Raw genomic sequence first — 18,263 nt, 5'->3', positions numbered from 1 at the left:
GCCCCGGCCCGGCGGCGGGGGCTCAACGGCTGCGTGCCGCTCTCGCACCAGGTGGCCGGGCACATGTACGGCAAGGATAAAGGCGGTGAGCGGCGGGGCCGGCGGCGGGGGGCAGGCGGCCGTTAGCGGCGGCCGTTAACGGCTCTGCGCCGGTGCGTGTGCGGGGGAGCTGCCGTGTGTCCCCTCCTCCCCCCCTCCCCGCTTGTCTTATTCTTCTACCTCATATGCTTATTTTTATATTTATTTCTTGGGCGCCGTCAAGTGGCTCCCTCGGCTCGCTCGCCCTCAGGGAGCTGTGTGCTGGCTGGGGAGAAAGCGCGGCGCTGCGTTTTTGGGGAGAGAAGGCAGGTTYTAGGGGCTCCCGGAGACCTGAGGGCGGGCTGGCCCCGCGGGGCGTCCGGAAAGTTTAAGAACACCCCTGTGGCATTTCTCAGCCTTGCCTGGGTGCATTCAGGGCTGAAAACGCGTGTCCCTCCTGCGCCAGTGCTAGCGGTTGTTGCAGAGACGAGGAAACCGAAAACTTCCCTTGCTGGTGACAGCTGCGAAAATCAGCAGTTCCCCCCGCCGACAGCGCCGCGTTGCCCCTGCTAGGGTGCTGTGTGCTCCTGGGCTAATTCTGCTAAATAAAAGTTACGTAAGCTGCTGCATTACCGTATGGTACGGTCTGTAGTAAAGGCGCTCGTCTATCTGCCCGAATATCTGACTTTACAGGAAAGGATGCCTTCAAAAGGGGAATTTAATGCTGTCCTCTATTGCTGATCTCTGTATCTTCGTAGGAAAAGCCAAGAGATTAATCTCCCTAATGAAGGTTTATTCTGTGGGTTGGAGCAGCTGGCAGACTGTCCTTCATAGCCTATATGTTATGAATCAAAGCCTATATGTTATGAATCAAAATAGAGCAGGATGGTTGCTGCTAAATAAATACTTCTTGATACAGGTGGTTATTAGGTAAAACTGAGCTAGTCCCTCTTTGCATGACTCCCTCGTTCAGTCTTATGATTTTATGGTTTAGGAGAGGTTTCCTGGCACTACCTGGCAGTCACGAGAGGGTAAAATGGATATCTCTTTTTCAAGCGTGAGGCAGTGCATGGTTATGTGAGGATGGAGAATGCTGCTGATCTGAATGCAGCACCTGAGCTCCCTGCTGCTGCGTCTCACATTAGGGGATGGCTACTCTGTCTCTAGGTGATGAGCTAGCAGCGAGTTTCAAGGCGAGATGTGCAAAATATCTCATGGTTTTGTTTTCACAAATGCGACTAGCTGGTTGTTGGCTTCTTTGAGCAAGGCTTCCGTAGCCCAGCTTCATCTGACACTTGGAAAAAACGGGGCTTTAGGTAATGCACGTCCTTATTGGTGTACTGTTAAAACTGTGCTTCATCTAAAATACCTACCTGTGCTTTAAGACCAAAAAGTGTCAGCAAGATGTTAGTAAGCAATTTACTAGCTTGTGAAGCTGTTTTGTAAATGCGTATGCAAATTTAGAAGAAAAGGGATGACTCCTTAGTTGCTTGTTTATCTGGTGGTGATAGTAAGGGTGTCGGTAATAAGCTAATAATGTAAGGTACTGTAAGGTGTAAGGTAATAAGCTGTCTAACAATGGTAATATTAAGTCATATAGGTGTATATATATTTATGTCCTTATGCCGATGTGTCAGAATTTAATTTGAGGTTGAGTTTGAGATTTGGCACAGCTGAGGAAGGTTCCTTTTCATGTAGGTAGCAGCCAGTGCCAAAGCAAACTACGCAAATGCAGAGCTGATATTGCCCAATGGTACTTCTCACCCTTGCAGAACATCACATTGGGTAAAGCTCATGCCTTTGAGATGAGAGGTGTGCAGCTCTTCAGCTTTGCATGTGCCCTGGGGGAGCAGCGGTAATGAATATGTCTGTCCTAGAGCCTGTGAGCTCTATTGATCAGACACTGAATTTTGCTGAATAGGCTAAGGGCGGGCACTGGCCTCACAACCTCTACAACCACCAATAAATGAAATGACAGTGCTAATGGCGTGGCGAGCCTGTGTTATCTATAGCTCATGCTCATTTCGTGTCTTGCTGCTGATAGTCTCCATAGCAAGGTGCTTGCTGCTGAGCTGTTTGCTGCCTGCGGCTCGGAGCCTTCCTTCTTCTGCCCAACTTCCTTCTTCGTGTTGCTGCTGCTGTCTATTAGACTTCACTTCTCTCCCGATAAACAACCATGCAGAAGACTTGTGAATATCCAGAGCCTGCATTACTTTTTGTAGTTAAAGTACAGCATAATGATGCTGTCTACCACCTTTGGGAGCCTCTTGCAGCTGAGTGTGGTTTCTCCGATCCCTCAAACTGCTGGGGGTCTCCAAATTGTTGGTGGGATTCTGCAGCTAGGGAACTTGTAGTGCTGCTCTGCAGTGCATATGAGCTCCAGGCTCAGACTATTGATTTCCGGCTGAGCAGGCTGAGACAGCTCACACATACTGGTCAGTCCTTATTAAACACTCTGAGAGAACAGGGAATCTTTTCCAAAGTAAATGTTCAGAGTGTTTGTGCAAAGGAGTTTTTGTCTCTAGTTTACTGAAGCATATGCGTTGACTCCGAACGTGAAGAAAAGTGTGTACAGCTACAGTGCCCTTGCTGTGGCTTTCTGAGCTCTAGTGTGCTAGCAAGCTTTGTACACAGAGTCAGAAAAAAAGCTTTTGGAATATTTCAATGTCGTTTTGCTGCTTGCTCAGAAATCTTTTGTTGTTTATTTATTAAAATGATATCCCCTCTCCCCGTATTTACTTGAAGACCCCAGCATTCCTTAAACAAAGCCATAACTGCAAGTGGTACTGTCTTCTGCTGTTGGAGAGAAGGTTGTGGAAGTTTTTCTCTTTGAGGTGTTCCGAAGTATGAACAAGTTTGGTTTCCAGGCTTATCTCCATCATGTTTGGACTAGGTGCTCTGTCCTGTCAAGAATTCCAGAGGATGAGGGAGCTTTAAGCGGTATCAGGTTATACTAAACTTTTCAAGTAATAAAATATATCATCCGTCATGATCCAAAGTGCAGGGTTTGGGGATAAATTACCATCATGTGCCTTCGAAGTCCAACCTTCTCTGTATCAACTTGATCGTGCTTGGATCCTACTTCCAGGAGTATTTGCCTGGTATTTTTACGTGTTTGTCTCATCAATGCAGTCAATATACGTTTTAAAGTCTCTTTTAATACTGTGATTGTTAGTAATTCAAATTTAAAACACTTGTCTTTCAAACACTTTGCCCTCTCAGGACATGAGAAAAAAGATGCTAAAAATAAAGCTGTTTTGTCTTGGAGATGTTGTGGTAGTCTGTGCATTGTTGTGCAGCAGTTTTTTCTGGTCCTGGAAAGTATACAAACTCCAGCCTTAGCAGGCAACTTGACTTGAGAGCTGTTATACACAAATCTCTAAAAACACTCTTTGTTCACGGGCACAGCCAGCTTCTGAAACAACTTCTAAGTCTGGTGTTTGTTTTAAAACAGGATAGCTTGGTCTCTAAAGATTTTGTTTAGTTTCCAAGACTGCACAACAAAACCCATTCAGAGATAATGCTTTCCAAAAAGTGAAAACCCAGTTGCTGCTAGAACTGGTACCACTTTGGGGGGCACCAAGTTCTTGCTTTGGTTACCACGTCTTGTAACTGCTCCTCAAGCCATAAGCTAAAGATGGAACTTATTTCACATATATCTGATGTTTATCTGCTTTCTATACAAAATAAGTTGCTGTATGAAAAGCTTTGAATAAGTGCTAAGAGAAGATGTTTGTCTTGAAGTGAATCCCCCACCCTGTAACCAGTGGTCTTCAATTCTGTCCTCTTTTTTGAATGGAAATGGAGTAGAAACATCTGAATCTCTTGAAAAACCTGCTAGTGCTCTGAGCCTTTCTCAGGGTGTGTTTCACAAAGCAGCAGTTATTTTTCTCCATTCTTGGCCATATCCATCTCTTGAGTACCCTATGATAGAATTAAAYTGAGTTGTGAATTCTTGGTGCAGCTGCTCAGCAATATTGCTAACCACAGCATCATTTAGTCTGATTTACCTTCGTTTGGGGGAGCGAGGGGAGTACAGGAGCAAAGGCGGCTGCTTGGCTGAGATGAAATCCTATGTTGTATTCTCAGTGATAGTTTGGTGGTGCTTGATCAGCTTGGAGGGCTGTAGAAATACTTGTAGTAATATAAAAGTGCTTATTCTATGCCACTAGTATAAAAACGCATTTGCAGTTCATATCTGCCAGTTTTAGCTAATGATAAATGCATAAAACTTGGCACTAGCACTTCTTAACTTGTTTAACTTTTTAAGCTTCTTAGTATCATTGGGAAAACATCTTGTTATCRGTTATTTAAAAAAGGAGTGTCTGTGTAATCTTCGCTAGTTGAGTGAGTGGTTTTGGGTGGAACTTTTAATGTCAAATCCGAGTATTATGTTGGCCTTGACCAGAGTAAGACCCAGAGGCTCATCTGGAATCTAGAGAGAGAACACAAGTGAACCTTGTCCCAGGGTTTTGTTTAAGAGCTGCCAATTTCTTTTGTGCGTGTACTGGAAATGGTGGAACTGAACAGATGGACTGTCCCTGCTGTATATTTGTTATTTCTGTAAAATACAGAAATCTGTATTTTTCTCTCCGYGCCCTCTCTCAAAATTTCCCTGTGCCTCTCTCAAAAGTAAGCGCTGAGTGACATGCTTCTCTTCTAGGAATACTGCAGCATCCGGATGGGACAGTCTTGAAGCAGTTGCAGCCACCGCCTCGAGGCCCTCGGGAGCAAGAGTTCTACAACAAGGTGAGGCTCCTGCCCTGGGGAGGAACTCACCTCGCTGAAGGTGAAATGATGAGTGTCAATTCATGTAAAAGTGCATCCTTGCTGCTGTTTTTATGGGAAAATGTAACCTGAAAAACTGAATGCTRTTCTCTAGCACAACTGTCATGACATTTCTATGCTCTGTAGAGCTTTTTTTCCTTCAAATATATGTCCCCACCTCAGACCTACTTTACTGACATGTTTTAAGCTTTCCTGTTTTCCCAGGGGAGCAATAGGGCGTTCACAACATCCAGTATCTTGTTGAAGAGTCTTAATGTAGGTATTATTGCCTACGACTACCGTAGGCTCCTAGCGTGATCTCATTGGGTTTTTTTTCACATGGTGCTGGGCATGTCAGAATTGATTGTCTAAAACATAGTGAGCCTCATGATCCATTTTAGTCTGGTTTGTTGCTAGAAGTGTTGCCTTGTTTTCMATTTCATTTAAACCCTACTCCTTTGAAAATGTAAATAAAAGCTGAAAATCTCTAACTGTTATGACTTGGATTTGGCATACTTGTCATATGAACCAACTCTTTTGCTCGTCTTGGGTATGCTTTATCAGTAATTTGAGCAGACTGAGCATTGCTGGCTGTCTTGCCAAGGGTGAAGTGTTTTTAGGGTCTCTCTTCCTTACCCGCATCCCCCTGATTCTTGGTTCATTTGTCCTCTGTTCTTTCTACGTAGACTTGATGTTCCGGCACTTTTCGTGGCTTTTTAGCTCCTGTGTTAGGTACAAAGAACTGTAGAAGTCTTTGTTTTGTAGAAATATCTTGTAGAAAGCCGACTAAGCCATATACTGTAAGTAAAATCTGTTTACATACTACTGTTACTTGATAATTGATATGATGAGACTGCTAGACAAAACAACAAGTCTTGAGTTACTACGAGCTCTGCAGGAGCCAGTTAAACCTAAATGTAAATATTTTTTTCTGAGGTTTCACAGTGACAGTGTCATTTAGATGAGGCCAAGAAAGATAGGGTCCAGGCTGAGTGGTAACTCTTCCAGAGGCAGAAAGTGTGGGCAGCATTTTCTTGGAATATCAGGCTACTTAATTCTGTGTGCAGTTCCTCAAGGGAAGCCAGTAACTATCCAAAGCCAACAGGTAAAAGGGGTAGGATTCGGCAGTGCTTCGATGTCAGCCTTCTGCAAAACAGACTTTGTCACTTCACCTGTTCATTAGACTCGTGTCAAAGGCATGAGCAAGATACGGGGCAACATCTAGAAAGAGAGGTCACAGTCACTGCTGTTCTTGCTAGACCCTGTCATACTGGAGGAAGTCAGGTCCAATGCTAAGCATGTACAAAACCTCAATTATACTTGTTCAGACACTGTTTTTTTATTTGTTTATCGCTTGTTAGCTGTTAAGGAAAGGAGTTGGAGATTTATTAATAAATACAGGGGCTAGGAGAAGGTTCATACACCTCTTCTTATGAGGACTGGAATGTCTTTTTCTGGGAGAAAGCAAGGAGAAAAAGCAAGGAGAATCTATGTTGCAGGTGAAAGTACAGGAGAAAAGGTTTGGAGAGTTTTTCACTCCTCAATGATTAACTCTTTTCCTGTTTGCTCTCAGTCATGAGCCACGTTCTATGGAATATAGGCACCTGAGCTCTACATGTGCTTTTTATAAGGTAGGGATGATTATTGCAGGCTGGGAGTTACAGTATAAAACTTTCACCTACAGCTTGAACTGATTAACAGTTCCCTGTGCTGCGAGGGGAAAGGTCTCCCMCAATAACATGTGACATCCTCTACTAATGCTGAAATGACTTGTGATTTTTTTTCCATCTATCACAATGAAAGAATCATAAAGTATAACAAGATTATCATGAACAGTGTCAATGATTAAAATGTAGTAGAACAACAGGCTTTGTAGGCATTGTTAATAACTAACTGTATTGCTTAAATTATCACTGGAGTATGACTTTCCAGTGGTAATGTCCACTTTCTGTTGAATAACAAATTTAAATAATAATGTCCTAACTGTGTTTCTGTAAACTCCCTGTACTTGAGGTCATGTATTTCTTACAAAAAGGAAATCTTCTCTTTCTTATATCTGCAAAATGCATTGTTTTAAATAGCTGTGAGCAACTAGAAAGGGGAGAAGAGCTTAAAGTAGAAAGATTTTTTTTTAAGACAATTTAAGCTGTGCTAGCTGGTAGTTTCCATCTAACGGAAATATTTATTGAGAACCAATAGGTGAAGACACTATAGAGGACTACTTTTAAAAGATTGTAAGGAAGGAGGGAGCATGCAGTGTTGTGGGGATAGGAAAAATGCATTATTTAGAAAATGCAATAGAATATGTGGCAGTGGCCTGTCTCCATTTGAAGGAAAATTGGTAAAAGATGGTGTGTATTTATGGTATGCTGTCCACACAGACACGCTAGAAACATTGCAAAGGAGGCTACTTCCTGGTGAGTTTTAGTATTTGGCTTTCAAAATGCTTTATGCCAGGTCACATACTTAAGTGCTGAAACAGTCTTATTTAATTCAGCAGTGCTAAAAGGGGGAAGGGAGGGAGCCTATCAGCTCTCTACAGTGATCTCTTCTGGCAGATGAGTTGGAGCTGTGAGAAGAGCATCTGTTGGAAAGGTTAATGCACGCGCTGTATGAGGTAAAACCTTGTGCTGAGCTAGGTGCAGAGCTCGTCTCAAACGTGCCAGGCTGCACCCAAGAGCACTATGTGCTAGCAAGACTATCTCTTCCTATTTAAGAGATACTCTGTTCTGTACAGGGCATTTTTTAATATGTCATGGCAAGAATGTACTAGTGCAGAAACTGCTGTTGGTGTCTTGAAGAGGGGGAGGAAGCTGAAATATCATTCTTGAAATAGGGCATCTGCTTTTGTAGGCAAAAGGATAGGTCCTTGGACTACAAATATTTTAAACTGAGAAAGAGAGAATTTACAGTTGTTGAATCTACTGCCCAGACTACAATTTCCTGCAAGCTATGTCTGCTGCTTCCTTTTTTTTTTTTTTCCCCCATGGGAAATAGGGAATTTCTTTTCATACCTTCAGGGCAGCAGAAGGTTGATAGTCTATTTGAAGTGGCAACTCTTCTGCTTCTTACTTCTGCTATTCATTCCATGGGGCTGTAAAAGTGCTGTCATTGTGTGCACCTCATCTCAGCATGACTTRCTGAAGTTAAATGTTGATTGCACAGCACTGAGATTTCAGCATGCCTTGTATTTAAACCATGAGTAGATGCTCCTGTAAACTTCCCTTTGCAGAAGTATTGTCCCTTTGTTCTCCTATGGCAATTGCCTGGTATATAGAGGTATAAGAGGTTCTCCTAGAAGCTATAGAGGACTGCCCACTCTGAGGAAGATCTTTGCAGTGTGCACAGCTTCAGCATTTGCAGTTTTCTTCTGCTTGCCAGTAGTTACATGTCAGAAATGTCATAGCTGGTGCTTGCGATAATGCCAATTTACAGCTTCAGGTATCAGATAGTACCAAGTCAAGTACCAACTTAAGTACCTGCAATATCATAATGCTTCCAGGGGTGCTCTATGCAGAGTCTTATCCTGATTCTCAGATACCCTTGTCCATGGGGTACATATGCACTCTTTGGGGGCAGGAATGAAAAGGACAGAGCTCTTCCCACTCGTGTCTTTTAATGCCAACAGCCTGTTCCTTGTACCTTTACCCCAGTGCTTGGGAACTTAGGGAGCTGCTTCACCCCGTGTGGTGTTGAGCAAAGAGATTTAGTCTGGTTGTTTGCCCTTTTGGAGAACAGATCTTTCTCCTGTTGCCAGTTAATAATGAGTCTGTAACAGCTGCAGCAGTAGTCTGGAAGTTCAGGGTTCAAGCCCTGCTGTTACACACCATGAATACAAGGAAGCCATTACCATTTGAGATAATAGAAATTGTTCTTCACTTTTGTTGTATGTCTTGAAAACAAAGCCAGGATGTAAGAGACACAAATAACTCCAGTGTGTAAAATAGATTTGTGTTATTTAGATTAGAGTCCAGCACTTGAAAGCTAGGAAGTAATGGTTTTGTGGTTGCCCACATAATTGTTATTCTGAACTTTTGTTGGATGTATTATAGCAGAGCTTTCAGTAGGGTGGTGATTTGTCCTTTTTCTCTTATTTTTTTCCACCTTCCCTTCCATGGTATGAAGTCGAGCCAGGGATCTGAAAGATGGGCTTTGGCCTGAAAGTTTTCTGCCCACCAGAAAGCTGGTGTCCTCTTGCAGCCCAGCAAGCACAAATCATGATAAGGCAGCCCATGTTCTGTAAACTGTTTTCAGCTATCCCTGGAAAATGAAACAGATTTGGGAAGCAGAACACGTCTTGCTTCAGGATGAATTGCCGTATTTTGTAAACTCAGTTAGGTAGTTTTATAGTCTTGATTTAGACGATTATTTTTGACTGAAAAAGGAGTGGATGATGGCCATAGTGCTGCAATGGCCTACTAAAATATCCTTATCCTTTGAACAAATCTCCAGCTCAGGTCCTGATTCTAAGTCTTGTATGGACAGAGATTCAAGAAATAAATGCACAGTTCTCTTCACATCTTATTTTGGTGATGCAATGCCTTACCCAAACCTTTTATTACTATCTTAAGAGTAGTGCTTGAATATTGGAACCCTATCTCTTGCTGTGGGTCATTCTGGTRCAATCAGATCTATTGCATCTCCAAAAGAGACTGGTACTGAAATAGTACAGATTAACTGTTTGCAAGCATAGTAAACAAGTTCTGCTACAACCTGCTTTGGCATAGTCACTTTTTTTTTCATCATCTTCTGCGAGACAATCTGGGAGAGTAAATGTGACTGAAAAATAAGCAAAAAAAAAAAGTTTTATTATCTAACATTAAGCTAGTTCAGTGTYTGATCTACACTGAGGGGTTCCACTTTTTTGACTGTGGAACAAGTATTGTTTAAGTGGAGCTTTGAGTCTATGATAATGATAAATGATTCATTCTATAATTAGCTTTTGGAGAAAAGGTATATTACTGTTTTACAGTAATTACAGCACTTCATACCTTCCTTATAAGCTTCCTTATAGATTCATAAAATCCTTAAAGTTGGAAAGGACCTCTAGAGATCATCTAGTCCAACCCCCCTGCTCACGSAGGGTCACCTAGAGCAGGTGGCACAGGCTGAGTCCAAGCGGATTTTGAAGATCTCCAGAGAAGGAGACTCCACAACCTCTCCGGGCAGCCTGTTCCAGGGCTGTGACCCTCACTGTCAAGAAATTTTTCCTTAAGTTCCCGTGGAACTTTTGATGCTTCAGTTTGTGGCTGTTTAAACTCRTTATAAACTCAGACATGGTCAGGAGACCATGTAAGAGATTGAGGAAAGTGCAGATTGACTCCTTGGAAGAAAACAAAACAAATCCCAGTCTCTGAAAACAAGAATTCTAGTTCCCAAGGGATGTTTGGGTGTTTTTTGTTATTATAATGTGGAAATATTGCACAAAACCAGGTCTATATTTGTGTGGGAAAGATGTGAAATACAGCATATATGGCTGAAATGGCTGAAAATGGATGAAATAAATGGCTGAAAACAAAAAATAAATTCTTGGGCATCCAGGCACAAAATTAACCAGAAGTAAATTAAAGAGTCCATTAAGTATTATACTGCATGTCCCACCGTGTCWATGAAATGCTTTTTTAATTCCCTTAATGTCCAATAATTAGGGAGCAATTTGGTAGCAATTAGTTTTTAGTCATTAAATATGTGTGTTTGTGTATTTATCAGCCTTCAAGATAAGGCAAACTGGTGAATGAGAGGAAGATGGAGGAGGGATGATTCTGCAGTTTCATTTTCCACCAGCTGTATGTGTGCAAGACACACAAAGGGAAAAAAAAACAGTATTGTTATAAGTTGTGTCTTTCTTGATGGGTGTTTTTGACCCAAAATGAGAGCTTGTCACTAGCACAGGGGCTTCCAGTGTAGAAGCCGAGGCTGCAAACCTGTACAGTAGCCATTGAAATCCTTGTTTTGGATACTCACCTTTGTGTGAGAGTCGAATATTGTATATTAAAGACCAAGTCAGACTAGAAAATAGTTAAGCTGTAATTTGGGGACTGTGGTAGTCTTGCTTTGGATCATTTTAAATGGCTTTGATAGTGAACCTTTAGGGAAATGCTGCGGTACAGACTTGGTCAGGGTTGCATCTTGCATCGCAGATGGAGGAAGAAAACTTGTGGCTCAGGATTTCTTTTTCCTTGCTGACTCTTTTGAAATGTAAAGTTATATTTTGCTTATGTAAGTATATGTGCTTCGAGTGTTTTCCCACCCATTGTTCTTTCTCCCTTCCTAGGTTGAATCTCAAGCTGTGATACTAATTTATTTTTTCTTTTGTCTTACTCTACTCATTTACCTTTCTTTTGATACTCRGGGATGATTTAAACTTACACCTATSTAGCTGGAGTTGCCTCCAAAATCTATTTTGAGCAGAGAATTGAAATAAAAATATTTTAACTTCAACTTGTTTTTGCTCTTGTGTTTTTGCCTTCTGACCAGGTTAATATCTTGCCTTAACATGAGAACAATTATTCWTGTTGTACCACTTTGTACGTTGATGTGATGGAGCTGTTTTTTTAGCATTAGAATTACAAAGACAAATGAGAAAACTGGTTGTCACAGAGATTTTCAATGGGGAAGTCTGATTTTMAGTGACTTGACAACTTTCCTTAAAATTTACACGAACTCTCTGCTTGCTTGTGGTGTGAGCTTTGGCACTGGGTGACTTGAGGACAGTGGTGCTGCAGCTGCTTTAAGTGAATGATTTGGGTCGCTGGATTAAGAAGAAAGAGTAGTGGCAAGTACTAAATGTGTTAAAATTGTCAGCTGACCCAGGGTAGTATGTCCCTTTTTTAATAACAAAAGATGAATTGGATTATGGTGCCTGAAGGGTCCTGCTTTGCACATCCAGAACAGGGAGTTCTCTGACTTCAACCTTCAGCAAAGGCTGCATCAGTTGAAGCTGGACATAAGTTGAGTGTGTTGGCAAACTGGGAACCTAGGAGAGGCCAAAGGGCAAGAGGCAGCTGAGTTGTATAGGGAGAGGTTGTGATGAAACATGGTCGGAAATTTTACAGTTTTGACAGATAGGCCCTTGGTGCAGAAGGCTTGATGTTCTGCTCAGTTGGGTGGCTTGCGTCAGCGCAGGGTGTGTGGGGGCAAAGTAAATAATTTAAACTTGCTTCATTGTTAACTTGCGTTGCCCAGAAACCTCGTGTGATTAAAGAATTGGATGTGACTGTGCTGTCATGTGAAGGGGGAAACAAACTGCCTGCTAGAATAGGGAGGAGCACACACTTAGGTTTTGCAGCTCACTTTATTGCCTTGCCATCAGAATAAGTCATTGCTGGAAAGGAGGAGGAACAAATTGATTGGGCTCTACCCAATTTAACTCAGGCTGTTTTASAGCAACTTGTTGCCTGTGGCATCCCCAGCTGCAGCTCACAGCTCTGCTGCAGTTTGGTTCAGCATTGCTGTTGGTGTCTGTCTCCCATTGCTGCCTTTTAGCTTCTTCAATAGAAGTTTTGCTTCTCTTGGCCAAAGCTTTGAAACTCTTCAATATCCCCCAAAATGCAGCAGGGCTTATCTTACCCCTTGTAAAGATGACTCCATGCATAAGGCTGCCTATCTACCTAGGTTTAGCCTAATTTGACTATATAAAATTGTGACGCGTGGATAAAATTCAACTTTTTTTTTCTGCCTTTAGAAAAAAATGAGTAATTGAAAAGTATTTAAAAAAAAAAAAGGTTTGATATTTGATACCAGACTTAAATGTCACTAAATCGGTGTATTTCTGTGAGATTTTGAAAACAAAACAAAACAACCCCAAAAAAGTCATTTGAAACTGGGAGCTGGTTGTACACCCAGAGTCTCAGCAAGCAATAGTACCACTCCTGCTTTAATTAAAAGAGAGTCTATGATAGCTGGCAACCKACCAGGTGACGTGATAAATACAGGAAATCTAGTTTGACACTTCAAAGATGCCTACTCAAATAGCTTTAAAAGCAAACTTAAAGAGAAGAGCCAACCTCTGTGCTTTATTTGAACATTCTTTTTATAGGACTTTTCTGTTAGAACAGTGGTTTGGTTTTTTTTTTCCACCAAAATACTTGAAGATGAGTCTCTATTGCCAGGACTAGTTTCCTTTTAAAATTTAACCATTTGTTCTAGGCATTTATATCATTAGTCAACCTTATATATTTWAAAAAAAAATGTAGTCACGATACTTCAAATAAGGAAAAGAACATTCACATTTTCAAAAGCAGCTCCCTGTTTGCATTAAGAAAGAGATGAATCTGCTTGGATCAAACTTGCAAAAACAAACACAATGTACTTTGGATTAAAATCTAAGGGCTGCTAAAGTTGCCTCAGAATTAAAAAGTTCTGAGTAATTGGAAATTATTACTTCATGACGTCTGTTAGATTTTTCTAAACTGCCACAGAACATATCTGGGGCATGCTCTTCCTATGACTTGGCTGCAGTAATTTGTAATGGTCGTGTTGTGAGCCCTCCAGAAATCCTGTTTACTTGCTTTTAAGACCAACAGTGATTGCACTGTGTGGCTTTGACTTGTGTTATTGGACAAATATAGCCTGTGTTACGAGGGATGGATACAGTGTGGCTGTGCTGACATTGAATTATTTTGCAGTTCTTGATTTGTTGAAGATAAAACTTGCTTCTGCTTTACTGGGAACTGTACATATTTGTCCAAGTATGCTGGAGAAATGGGCCTATCGTATGCAAAACTTTTTTTTAAGCAGTTTTTTGAAATAAAACTGGAATATTGTTAATATAAATAAATCAACATGATTTAATTCTAAAGCTTCTTCTGGAGTAAGTGGTAAATTCTCCCTTTCAGGGAATATCCCAGATTTGTTTCTAGCACAGCTTGGGGCAGAAGTGCATGGATCGCTTCCAGTGTAGTTTTGGGAATGTGAGGTATGTTACGGAATGCAAGTTGGTTTCAGTGTTTCTTTAGATGTTGGGCTACAGCTGTAAACCTCATTCTGAAGTTCAGTACCATTTCTTTATTTTGGATTACATGCATTTCTTTTTTTTTTTTGCCTTGCATAGACTGAATTTTTAGTCAACTTTTGTAATAATGTGTGCTTTGCTACTGGATTGCATGAAGTAAGATGCCTGTAGTTGGTGTTTGAGGTCCAATGATAAATGACTCTCTTCTGCATAGGCATGAGTGTAATTCATTAACTTTATTTTCCCTGCTCTTGCCCAATGGCTTCCTCTGTTTATTAACTGGGTGCTTAATTGTTTGCCACAAATATTGCAGACTGAGTTTGGGGCTGACATTAAGGCCAAATAAGTGTTTTGTAAATGTTGTATCTGAGCCTTTGAAGGCAGCTAATTACTGTTTCTGGGAGCGAGATAACTTCCTGAGGGACAGAAATAATGTGCTTATTTCAGTTTTGCTCCAGTAATGATATTGAACAGTGCGTTACTGTGGTGTTTTTTTTTTTTTTTTTCCTATATTTAAAATGTCTTATATTAGCTTATTAAAAGACAGCAGGCTTTCCAAAGGATACTATTTCTGGAGTTTTCTACCCCATCTGTCTTTGAATTTGGGCTACTACAGAATCACAGAATATTCAAGATTGGAAGGGACCTCGAGAGATCATCTAGTCCAACCTTCCYGCTCAAGCAGGCACACCTACAGCATGTGGYACAGGGTGGCATCCAGGCGGGATTTGAAGACCTCTGGAGAAGGAGACTCCACAGCCTCCCTGGGCAGCCTGTTCCACTGCTCTGTCACCCTMACAGTAAAGAAGTTGCTCCTCACCTGGAGACGGAACTTCTTATGCTCCAGCTTGTGGCCATTACCCCTCGTCCTGTCGCTGGCCACCAGTGAGAACAGCCTGTCCCCTTCCTCCCTGCATTTTCCCTTCCTGAACTTATACATGTTGATCATACACTGGACATAACGTTGGAAATTCTCTGAACACTTTTACTGTGTCATAGTATTTGATATATACGGAATTATACTGTTAATTATTTGCTAAGTCTCAAACATTATATCGTAATGTTGATGATTTAAAAAGATTTGATTGTTTTATCTGCAAATTGTAATTAGCAAAACAAGGCAAGTGGCAGGTACCTCTTTCATTTTTTGTTATAAAAAAGTAAGACTGTCACCCAACAAGCTCTTGGGTTTCCCTGTTTTCAGTTGCATGCAGTGCTTCTGCTCCTTGCCTATTCAGCTACTGTTCCCAAATATTTTCTTTTGTCTCCTGTCTAAAATTTGTATCTTCTTTCCCATGCAGAAGCAGTGGGACTCTGTAATGGTGGCTGCCTGTTCACATTCACCAAGAAAAGGAGGGGTTGTGCTGTACAACACAGTTTGCTCGGCTAGCTATTGCATGCTATGATTAAACAGTAAACATTTTTTATACCTCTTTGTTTGAAAACACCTACAATGGGAGGCAATTTGGCCCATTGAGAGTGGGTGTACTGGCCCAGAATTGGCACGCTGGGCAGCAGGAGATGGTGAACTCTGATTCCGACCCAACTGGGTCCATGTTTCAGCATCGCTGTGATGCTGTGTGCGTTCTTTCTCCTCCCTTAATGTTAGCCCTCTCTTCCAGCTCAGAGATCCACCTCAGATCAAGCTGCACTCCTCTCTTCTGGGGAAGCACTGATTTCTGGTGGCACTGCCTTTTGAGGCTCATCAAAGAAATGTTGCATCTGTTAGAAGCTACGGATCGCGGGGATAAGCAAGTTTTTTTTTATCTTAGAGTACAAGAATGTTGACATATCAGTTTGTGTTGGCCTGGAGGGGAAAAATAGGCCTGTGCTCAACTCAGAGAGGGTATGTGCACGTTAAACCGCACTCTGAGGTGGTGTGTTGTGCCCTTACCCTATAAGATATACACCTGAGACAGCACAGAGGGTGCAGTGAGAGATACAGTGTCACTCCCTGCTTTGCGTGGGTAAATCTAATTAAAACATGATCAGGCATCAAATCCCTCTAGCTTTGGCTGTATTAGCTTTGTRGTCATTGCCTGCGAAGGGTGCTGTGAAGCACCACCTTACGTCTCAAGTGCAGTGCTGGATCTGAATTAGTCTAGCTTGAGGTTATTTGTGATGAAAACTAAACATAGCATGAACCCATGCCGACTAATTTTAACCTTCTGCTGCTCTATAAGGAGCAGCAAATCTTCATGTCACAACTATAAATAGATTTATTCTGGAATGCCCACCACTTTTCACAAGGTAGGTTCCCACCTTGGCTAAAGATGAATCTTGAAGCATGAGTTGAATTAATTCCATAGAACTCTTAACACAGTTTTATTTATTCTAGCAGATATCCCTAGACCTCTTTTTAAGTGTGCTAGGAATTATTCCTTCAGGAATACAAGGCAACTGCCATTCTCAACCATTCATTTTTCTTAGATAAGTTACAAAATTTTGCAAAACAGTTAAAGCAAGTGAAAACAAACCTTTTTGAATTGTGCGTGGTCTGGATAACTTACAGGATGATATGTTCTAGAGGAAATGAAGAACTGCTACCCAGTATGAACTTGTATATCTGGCTTCTTGTTGGTATCTGAGACTTTTTACATTTTATCTATAGTAATCCCATACAATCTAAGATAAAGGATAGAAGAATTCAGTCCTTACTAAATAATCAAATATGATTTACATTTTTATTCAAGTTAATACATGCATTATGCTTTTTTAGTGCTGGTGTATCTTTTCCACTTCCTTCAAAAATTCAATTAAAGGATGCTATTGGGTCACCTCATGTTGTGATAATTATCTTGTGTTTCTAAATGCAAAGTAAAAATCCTGAGCACATAAAAAGAAAGGCTATAAGAAATGGTAATTAATGGACTACTAGAAATGTAAGATCAATGTTCTAATGATGGCTTCCACTCCATTTGTTTCAGGTTTATGACTCTGGCTGTTGTGACAGCGTTCTTCTGGAGCTGCGGGAATACTTGCCAAAATACTTCGGTGTCTGGTCACCACCTGCTGCACCAAATGGTACTGTTCTAATTTTATCCATTAGCCCCAGTCTGCTGAAAAATCTTTTGGAGAATGATGCGAAGGAGCAGGCCCCAACAGGAGAATGATTTTGGCATTGAACTCTCTGTTCTGTTTGGTTTTTGCTTTCTAAGCCTGTGTAACGTGCTTCTGTTCTCCTTAAAACACATTCCGGGCCTAGGGGGAGACCTCCAAGCTGGGATCTGCTGATGGGGCTCCCATGGTTGAATCACATCTCCTTTTTGGGTTGCACAAAGCAGCTATCTTGGCAGGTGCTTTACCTAAGAGTACTGCTTGTCCTACATTTGTGCTGAGTGACGTGGAGCTCTGCTATCCTACCTTAGTGTTTGTATAGCATGTTAGCAGTTGGGAAGAAAAGATATTTTTGGTGAACGTCTGGAAGCAGAATATAGGTATTTTTGTATACTCAAAATGGGAACTAATTTGTGGCCTCTGCTCTTCCCTAGAACTAAAGGATGTTATGAAGCCCGTTTAAATATGCGGCCACCTAAATGAGAAGCTGTGATCTTGCACTATAGTTCTCTTTTCCCCTCCTTATGCTGTCTTTGGATAGATAGACTTATCTTCCAAAAGCAGCAGAAACTACACTTCAAACTTAGTGAAAAGAAATGCAGCGATGATTGTGGTGGTGGTACCTAGCACTTTCTTCGCTCGAATTCGACTCGACATATTCRTATTTAGCATTAACACACATACCTCTACCACAGCTATCTTATTCCTTCTCTTGTAATTTTATGTGTGTCGTGRAGCTGGCTTAGACTTTTGCCATCTTGATGTTAGAAGCCTGTAGTTTCCTTGGACAGTCGCTGCTCTATGGGTTGTGGTGACAAGGTTCTGGACAACCTTTGGGCAATAAAGTTAGTAATTCCTTGCTAAATGAACTTAAGAAAATATATGTAAGAATTATCTTTAAGAATATAAGAAGAGATAAGTTGCCAGATCTCTTCTGCTTGCTGCATGTTCCGAGCTGTATGTATATAGATATGAATACATATTTTATATACATGTAAAATATTTTTAACAATGTTTGTGTGAAGGAAAATTGGCTTCTAAATCTTGCCAGGGCAGAGAAGGGAYGGCCACAGGCATTTCTTTTTAGATAAATTTCATTTAGTAGATGGTGAGGGCAGGGAGAGCTCTTTGGCATCAGTCTTACAKGTGTGATTTGAGTTGTTATTTTGGSAAGAGGGTTGGGAGTTTGAATACCACRGAGAGAATCTTAAGCTTGCGGTAGAAGAAACAGATTAAATGAGTTTTGGACCACACTGAAGATAACCTGTGCAGTTCTCCAAGTGTCTGTATGACAGGTAAGCAATAACTGATCAGCAAGGTGGAGACCACAGGTAACCTTTTTCTGTAGAGAAAGGTTAAACGACACAGACAAGTGTGAGGCTCCTATGCTAACACTCTAGATAGGCAGTGAAATTGCTTGTTAAATGGCATGAAATGTAGTAAGTGCTAATTAGAACATATGAATGAC

The 18,263-nt window shown here is 41.2% G+C and overlaps 1 protein-coding gene across 1 annotated transcript in view; it reads left to right on the top strand.

The window, feature by feature from the left end:
• Positions 1-15: 15 nt before the first annotated feature.
• IPMK (inositol polyphosphate multikinase) overlaps positions 16-18,263 on the top strand; it is a gene marked incomplete at its 5' end in the record, with an annotated part of 33,062 nt that continues 14,814 nt past the window's right edge. The window contains 3 exons of the mRNA XM_026045032.1: positions 16-85; positions 4,682-4,767; positions 16,666-16,762. Coding sequence (XP_025900817.1) covers positions 16-85; positions 4,682-4,767; positions 16,666-16,762 — 253 coding nt within the window. The remainder of the gene's footprint in view (positions 86-4,681; positions 4,768-16,665; positions 16,763-18,263) is intronic.

This window comes from Nothoprocta perdicaria, unplaced genomic scaffold, assembly GCF_003342845.1.
Source record: "Nothoprocta perdicaria isolate Ctin4 unplaced genomic scaffold, notPer1 scaffold_397, whole genome shotgun sequence".
In the NCBI taxonomy this organism is placed as follows: Eukaryota; Metazoa; Chordata; class Aves; order Tinamiformes; family Tinamidae; genus Nothoprocta; species Nothoprocta perdicaria.
The sequence above is the reverse complement of the archived record's forward strand: the minus strand, read 5'-3'. Positions and strand labels throughout refer to the sequence as shown.